At 43.6% G+C, this 8,936-nt stretch overlaps 1 protein-coding gene across 1 annotated transcript in view; it reads left to right on the forward strand.

The window, feature by feature from the left end:
- The first annotated feature begins 243 nt into the window (after window positions 1-243).
- Window positions 244-8,936, forward strand: part of Plcl1 (phospholipase C like 1 (inactive)) — a 330,244-nt gene continuing 321,551 nt past the window's right edge. The window contains exon 1 of the mRNA XM_021197774.2: window positions 244-956. Within this exon, the coding sequence (XP_021053433.1) occupies window positions 714-956 (243 nt within the window). The 5' untranslated portion in view covers window positions 244-713. The remainder of the gene's footprint in view (window positions 957-8,936) is intronic.

Genomic DNA, 8,936 nt, shown 5'->3' on the forward strand with positions numbered 1-8,936 from the left:
ATGTACTCTGAGTGCCTGTGGGTGCGCACACTGGCGCGCGCATCCTCGCCTAGTACCGGGGCCAGCGGGGCTGGGCAGGCTCGGAGCAACAGAACACATTCCATTCTTTGCTCTCGGGCACACCCCTCCGCGGTGAGGATTGGTCGGACCGAACCCCCCCAGCGAGTCTCGGCTCCTGAGAGGCCGGGGAGCCTGCCAATCCCCACGGGCTGTCAAAACAAGTCTTCCCTCCCTGTCACAGGCGAGCGGAGTGGAGGCCGCCGCCGCCGCACTTCCTGGGGCCGCCGCGCTGCGGTCGGCGGGCAGGTGGCTGGTGGCCGATCCGCAGTCACCGCTCCAGCCGCGCACGTCCTGGCTCCGGAGGCTCCTGGCTCCTGCGCCCGCTGCCTTTTGTCTGCACAGAGCCGGCGCTCGCCTCGCGTCTCCGGTACCTCCCGCTGCTTTTCGCCTGCTTCTCCCTCCCGCTCACATCTTCTCCCCGCCCCCGTCGCCCGTCCGCGCCGGCCCGCTGACCTCCTGGACCACAGCCCGAGGACGCCTCTGCCGGAGCGATGTCTCCTCTCTCCAAAGTTGCGGCTGCCACTGCAGCGGCCGTCGCGCGCTAAAACAAAGTCTAGCGGGGTTTCCTCCTGGTGCCTGAGCGCACCCGTGCCCGGGGCTGGACGCCGCTGGCGGTCGTGCTGTCTCGCCCGGAGCCTAGAACGTGCTTGGCCATGGCTGAGGGCGCGGCTAGTAAGGAGGCTCTGGCGCCTCTCGACGTTGCCGGGGGCGAAGACGACCCCCGAGCCGGCGCCGACGCTGCCTCAGGGGACGCCCTACCCGCGGCCTTGGGGGGCCGCATGAGGGACCGTCGCAGTGGGGTCGCGCTGCCGGGCGCTGCGGGGGTTCCCGCGGATAGCGAGGCCGGCCTCCTGGAGGCTGCACGAGCGACCCCCCGGCGCAGCAGCATCATCAAGGTAAGCGGAGCAGCAGAGGCCCAGAGCCTGGTATGGGTGTCGGGTGGGTAGGGGACATTTCCCCCCCAACCCCCGGGCAGGATGTTCATTGCCCTAGGCGTCGCAGGCTGGGCATTGTTTTCTCCCACCTCCTTCGTCGCCAAACCTTCCTGCGTAGTCCGGAGGTTCCCAGAATCAGCTGTTGGCCTTGAGAAGCAGAAGTGACTTCCTCTCTGACAGCGGAGGAAAAGTTCCTCTCTGCGCTCTGCGCTTCTGCGGTTTGATGGATGCTTTCCCTCATTTTCTCCCTAATCGGTGGATGGGAGGAGGAAGGGTGGACTTGGGATAAATGCAGACCTGCGGGCTGGCTGTGCATTCTCTGGGGGAGAGCTAGCTTTCCCGAACAGCAATGGCAAAGCACAGCTTACTTTTAATTGTGTGTGGGAAATCTCCCCCAGACACAAATGGTTCTGAAATCCTGAAATGCCTGAACTTTGCAGATAGGCAGGCAGAGTTTGCAGCGGACGCTGCAGCATAGAAAGAATGAAGGAAGAGCTCAAAGGTTTTGCGCTGCAGAAAACACACATCCGGGAAAACGTTCCCAGACTCCCCTAGCACCCCCAGAGGATTTGCCTTTAGCCATCTGCCAAGGAATTGTAAACCTTTCTTCGTCCTATTTATATATTTCTGTCTTCCACTTTGAACTTGTTTCCCATGTTCGAAAGTTCATCTTTTGGGTGCATGACTTTGGAGTAATCTTTTCAGGTAAGAGCGCTGGTATTAGCCCTGGAATAGGGCCTCCTAGCATAGATCTATGTGAAGATCTTAAAGCTGATCTTGGTAAAGCAGTCAGTGTGAATGTCCACCCATACGTGATAAACACAATACACCACAGGCAACAGTAAACGGTCTAGGAGCCACCTATTATTCTTACTGGATAGGCTCATACATTCAGAAAGCTTGCTTAGGCTTAAACCAAGCAATCACGATGTAATGCGTGTCTTCTTTCCCACGCTAGCAGCACCAGTGTTTGTGCCCGCATCCACCTATCTCCAGGCACTATCTATGCTTTTTCTTCAGCATGGACACATGGAAATTTAAAAGGTACAGGGAGACTTCTATGTCAAAAGTGGATGGTAATTTAAAATATCCTGTAGTAGTTTGTTTGTTTGTTTATCTGTGCTCTTCTATAACGTGCAAAGAGACTTATATTCTGAATGTGAATCTGGATAAAGGAGAAATGGCCTTTAATACTACAAGTCAGAAATCATATTGTCTGGCAAGTATCATAATTAGGAAACAGATACATTTGGATTACAATATGTGGTCCTGTGTGTATGAAAATAGTTATTGTAAGGTAGTTTAAAATACATGACGATAAACGCAGTGGTTCTTTATAATATTGTGAAAAACACAAGTCACAAGGTCTAAGGACTATGCAGATTCTTGCAGCAAGTTCACCTCTCTGAAATTGCTCTGTGCTGCCTGGGTGCTATTAGAGGTCTGAAATCCAAGGGTTGTGCTCACATGGAAGTTTGGGACTCAGCACTCAAGAAGCTGACACAAGAGGATCCTTATTTCAAACCTAGCCTCCTGAACATACATGGCCTCAAAATAAATAAGCCCCACCCTTACATTATATGATTGGCATGTGGTTTACATTCTCATAAGGGTTATTGCAAGTAATAGTGCCTCTTTTGCTTTGAATTTTGTTTTTGTGACAGAAGGGAAGACAGCAGAATATTACATTTTCTCTATTTAATGGAAATTAAGTAAATGGTATATAAAGTTAAAGGTACTGCAAAAATTAGATGAGCTATTTTAAATTAGATTTATTTGAAGAATATATATAATGGTTTAAAACAATTAAATCTTGCAAAGGAGTGTGAAAATAAGATGCTTTGCTACTCCACACTCCACTCCCCCTCACCTAGTCTATCCTACAACTATTATCATTTTCTTATGCACCTTTCCAAAATAGCCCATGCATTTGTAGGCATGTATGACGTATCTGTGACTAATTGTTGAGGTCCTTAACATGCACAGTGAAATCTGGTTAGAGTGTCATTGGTTTCATACCTTCACATTTGCATCATACATTTTCGATGCCCGGAAGATTGACTAAGGTCATTATGCTGAGCACATTGAGCTTCAAGGATGCTCTGGTCTCCGGTGGGTGGCAGTTGCTGGGATATGCTTCCAGAGGCCTTTATTTCTTCTTCTCAGGGGGGTGAGAGGCAGAGGGGGGGGCTCTCTTCCACTCTTCCTGAGATCAGGAACATTTTTATTTACATCTTAAGTCTTCTGTCACATAACTTGGTTACTTTAATGCAGTAAAGATGAGAATTTCTAAAAAGGCATAGAACATGTATGTTGGTCACTTCATGTCATTATAATGAAATACATCAAAGGAGGGGAGATTTATTGTGGCTCATGGTTTCAGAGGTTTCAGCCCATCCTCACTGGCTGTGTTTCTGGGTCTGTAGTGAGGCCATACACCATAGCAGAGGGACAGAGAGGAGGACAGCAGATCACTCTACGGTGACCGGGAAGCAGAGGGAAGAAGGGACTGAGGACAAGGCTTACATTTCAAGGGCTTGTCCCTAGTGACTTTCTTCCTGCAACTGGGCATCAGTTCCTACTTATCACCATATCCCAATAAACCCGTCATGGTGGACGAATCTGCTGATTAGATCTCCACTCTTATGATCCAATTATCTTCCCAGTGGCACCTCTGAACATCAAACTCATGATCAAACTTTCAAGACACGAGGTTTTTTTCTTTTTGGAGGATTTTATATTTAAACCAAAATACATGTAATCGATGTGTATGTTTTGTACCAAGGGGTGGCAATACGTATGCTGTCTTTTTATTTGATTTTGAAACATATATGTAATAAAGAACTTTCTTTTATATTAAAATATATTAAGCTGGGTGATGTTGGTGTATGCCTTTAATCTCAGCACTTGGGAGGCAGGTGGATCTCTGAGTTTGTGTTATCTATCTATCTATCTATCTATCTATCTATCTATCTATCTATCTATAATCTATCTATCTATCTATCTATCTATCTATCTATCTATCTATCTATCTCACAACAACAGTTGACATTTCTACCATACCTATGATCTAAAGAAAGGTTGTGATTTGTCAAATATTAAAGTCTTCTCAAGTTGATTTAGATTATTGGTTTTAATTATCTTAGTGTGAATTCTCTATTAGCGTGAATATTAGATTAAAAACATGCATTCCTTTACCCTACCAGAAAACAGGCTTCCATGTATGTTAATTAAAGGGATATTTATAGCGAATTTGCCCTTCCTAATTTGAAAACATATGTATAGCTGAGAAAACAATTTCCTTCTGAGCTGAGGGAAACAATTCTACTGTCATCTGTGCCCATCTTCACAAACCTTCCTAATGTCAATGTGGTTTTCTTCTTTATACTCTTAGGGTTTTTTTTTTAAATATTATATGAATTTAGCTAGATTCTCTGTAATCCATCTACCTTTTTTTTCTTGTATAATTATTTTTTTTACAGGATTGCCATTGATAAGTAGTTCATGTTTTGCAGTGTGTGTGTGCAGCATTGTACTCATTGAGTCCATCTTAATTTCTTCCTTGTGATGGTCTGAATAGGTATGGCCTTGTTGGAGGAAGTGTGGCTTTGTGGGGGCTGGCTTTGAGCTATGTCCAGTGTAAAAATCCAGTCTTCTGGCTTCCTTTAGCCCCAATGAAATGTTTGCCTTTCTAAGAGTTGCCTTGGTACTGGTGTCTCTTCACAGCAATAAAACCCCAAGATACCTTGATACATGATTGCCACAGACCGGGCTCAGCGGGCCCTCCTCAATCCATGCAAATCAGAGTCTTGGACAGATGGGCATGGAGTCGGATGGAAATTGACAAACAGAAATGACACGAGAGAGCGTGTAGAATCTGAGTGTAATTTTTCAAGTCGAGCATCAAACTTTTTATACAGAAGAAAAAACAAGAAAAGTCAGGTGGGACACATCCACCGAGTTACAGTGACACAAAACAAAAGAGAAGTATACATCAAAAGATGCTGTTTACCACTAAGAAGGGAGCCAGGTGTAAAGCTAGTCTAAATGCCTGATTATGCTATTCCTTTGAGCCTAGTGAAAAAAATCCTGTTTTGGGGGAGGGGGATTCCCTAACTCTTTCGTTTTAAACCCACCTTTTCGCTAGGCCATTGTGTATTTCCTTGTTTGGGTTACTGTCCTCAGTAATCACTCTGCAGAGAGCCCTGAGCTTTGCTGGCTCTGTCCTTTGTAATGCCTAATTTGTTTCACGGTCTTTACTAGAAGTAAATTTGAATGTTTACTGAATAGGTAACCTTCTCACTGAATTCCTACTGAATTCCAACCAAGCTCTTTGGATTCCAGGATTTTCTAGGACCTTGGAACACTGGTGGAGGCCCACCTATGATAAAATTCAGTCTTTAAAGGCACTTATAATACTGAAAGAGAGCATACACCATACTAACGTGGGGATAGGGTTTGAGTATACGGGCTATGAGAATGCCAAGGTTCCAGGAGGCCAAGTTTCCTTGAAACTCTTTGACTTGTGAGTGCTCCCAGGCCTCTTGGCCTGCCAAGCAGACTTCACTGGACTGGGCGTGGCACATGATTTCAGATGAAAAGTTAGGAGAAGGCTAAAGGTATCTAATATCAATGTGCTATTTTGTATTTGAATATATTTCTAACAAATTAGAGTGCTTATCTAGTATTTGAGGTCAATATTCTAATATTTAAAATACCATTCATTTAAAATTGTAGCCAATAACCCTAACACTATAATATTGTAGAAATAAGAAACACTGTAGCTTATTCTTTATATTAGATAGTGGGAACTGAGATGTATAACTGTTTTGAAAACAGTTCATTTTTGTTTCTCCTTTTGTCTGATTTCTTTTATTCCAACTAAGTATATATAACCTAGGCAAAGAAGAACGACTACCACACTGACTGCACTGCATGGTGAATTCATGTGGGATGAAGATTGGTGCTGGGAGTGAGGACCCAGGACATAGTGCAAAGCATCTAAAGGAACGGGTGTTGTCTGTGCCTCATCAAGGAGTTGCCATGACCAGTTTTACCGTGTCTGGTGCTGTGAGCTGCAACCTCAAAGATGCATCTTGGGTACCAGTTGACTCTCATGACCAAGTTATGAGTCAGCAGAGAGGCAAAGAGGATGGAATTTACATTGCGTGTTGCCTACAGTGGTTAAATAACAAACAGGCTTTCTTACTTCCTATTCTCACAGTGAATCTTCTGGTATAAGGGAGGCACAGAGATATTTAATTCAAGGCAGAGTCAGGATTCACAGTCATGCCTGCTTAACAGCTGAAACTGTGTTATCATGCATTTCCTCAGATGCAGTAAGTTCATAACTCAACACTTTGTAGGTTAGAAACAAGCTGAGCACATTAAGAATCTGAATCTTGGGTTGGTGAGGTGAGTTGTCCCTTTTTTCCTTCCTCCCCCCAGTTTAGGCCATCTGGAGCTCCATGGCCAAGGAGGGGGTTAACATCCCTTCCTGGAGTCTGTGGCCCTTTGTTAGGTCAATGTTGTATGTGGAAAAGCAGTTTGGCTGGTGTGTATTGGCTAAGGAGCTCACCTGTCAATGTATGGAACCCACACCTCTTAGTGGTGTCAGTTTTGAAGCTCATACCTGTTTTACATTAGGCCAGTTTCTTTCCTGTGTCCCTAAAGACTGACGGAGTTGTGAGAAGAATTGAATTTTCTTTAAATTGATACATAGAAGGATCAGATATCTGGTACACTGAATGCATATTTTTATTATAGGGGAATGGGGCGAAGAGGATTTCAACTGGAACTCTGAACACAGTTTTATAAACAGTTATAATGTGAAATTAAACATGATTGAAAAAAAACTACTTACAATTTTTAGGCATGCCAGAGTTACATAAGCTTTTGTAGAGTAGCCTTGGAATTAATCAGCGTATAGACTTTTGTTCTTATATCTGTGTGCTGGCTAGTCTTGACACAAGCTAGAGTTATCTGGAAGGAGGGAGACTCAACTGAGAAAATGCTACCCTAAGATGGGGCTAAAAGGCATTTTTTTTTTAAAGTAGTGACTGATTTATGGCTGATGGCTCAGACCATGGTGTGGGGTGTCATCCCTGGCCTAGTGGTCTTGGGTTTTCTAAGACAGCAGACTGAGCAAGCCATGGGGAGCAAACCAGTAAGCAGCATCCCTTCATGGCCTCTGCATCAGTACCTGTCTCCAGGTCCCTGCCCTGTGTGAGTTCCTGTTCTGACTTCCTTCAGTGATAAACAGTGGTGTGGAAGTGGAAGCTGAATAAGCCCTTCCTTCCCCAAGTTGCTTTGGTCATGGTGTTTCATCACAGCAGTAGTAACCCTAACTAAGACAACAGATATGTGTTAAAACCTTTAAATAACACACCGATGTCAGGATTTGAAAGAGAAAACCTGACAGTTCATTGGAGCTGACCAGCTTTGCCTGGGGATAGCTGTTAGCATCTACAGCCTCAGATGGGCTTCTCCCTCTGAACCATGACTGTATGTGTAGCACCGAGCCTCTTGGTGGCTTTGTCTTAGTATCCCAACAACCTTGGTCGGAATGCACAGTTTCTCTGAAATTGTCATAGAAGAATGCTCCCAGTTCGCCTTCGAAGTGGTTTCTTATTTCAGTGCTTTTCTGGTGTGTCTTTTAATAGTACCTCTGGAGAGAAATGAAGAATAAGACCTTGGGTAAATGCCCTGATACATTTTGATGAAAGGGTTTAGAAGTGCCTGTTAATCAGTGTTTGTTATAATTCTTAGAATTTATAGTTTTGCTTTTCCTTTTGGAAAAGGTTTAAAGAATAAAATTCACTTACATAGCCACCAAGGGGTTAACCACACACTGTGATTACCTCTGAATGGTTGTCCCAACTATTCCCTTTTACAATGAAGCAAACAGGCAATTAAATGTTGTACAGTAAAATGTCAATTGAACATTTGTTGCCAAATAACACCTCAGGCACAGCAGGGCATTATGAAGAAACACCAGGAGACAGCCGGCATAGCAGGGTGCTAGTGAACAAACAATCCATTGAAAGTGCCTCTGGGTAATGCTAGAGCAACTGATCAGGGTTAAGTAAACAGGGAAGAGCTGACCTGAGCTACCTTCTTGCCATCTCTGTTCAGCATTACTAGTAGTGAATATTAAAACAATCCCATATTCAAGCCTAATGGCCAAATTGCCAGAGCCATAACTTTGTATATTTAAAGCTGATTCATCTTTAAATGACTACTAGATGCTCAGGGGCACCATGGCTTCTTGAGCCTCCCTTTATGATGTCACCACTGGATGAACCACACTAGTTCTAAGAAGGGGAGAGAGCTATTGAATTGGATTTTCAGTATAAATCTAATACAATACATAAATAAACCTTTCTATAGTAAAATCTGTCAGCTTTTCAAAATATTATGTTTTGACAAGTGTTTTAATCACGTAATACAAGGTTGGTTTGGAGTTTCATTTAATTTATTCACCTCTCTTTCCCAGTTCATCATTGTATTCCTGTTCTCACAATGGAATACATCAGAGCTTATTATAATTAGTGTTTATACTATGCTAATAATAACAATAATAATAACTGAGGGCCAATTTCTGTGTAACATTTTGCATTGTTTAATTATTGGCCTGGGTATTGTATTTTATCAAACACTGATGGCAACAGCAATATTCTAGTGTGACAAAGTGTTGAAATTCTCTTGAATTTAAGATTGAGTTTATTTGCAGTTTTATTTGTAATGTCTTATGTGGATATGTTTAGGAGAGGCATTATCTGCTTTATTTTTGAATAGTATCATTTTAACCCACCAGAATTGTGATCAGTTTAGCACTACTTTGAGAAAAGCAGACTTACATATGTGAGTAGAAAAGAACCATCTTTTCATCATCATTCTCACTCTAGGAAGTTACATCATCATTCTCACTCTAGGAAGTTA

Source organism: Mus pahari, chromosome 5 (genome assembly GCF_900095145.1).
Source record: "Mus pahari chromosome 5, PAHARI_EIJ_v1.1, whole genome shotgun sequence".
NCBI lineage: Eukaryota > Metazoa > Chordata > Mammalia > Rodentia > Muridae > Mus > Mus pahari.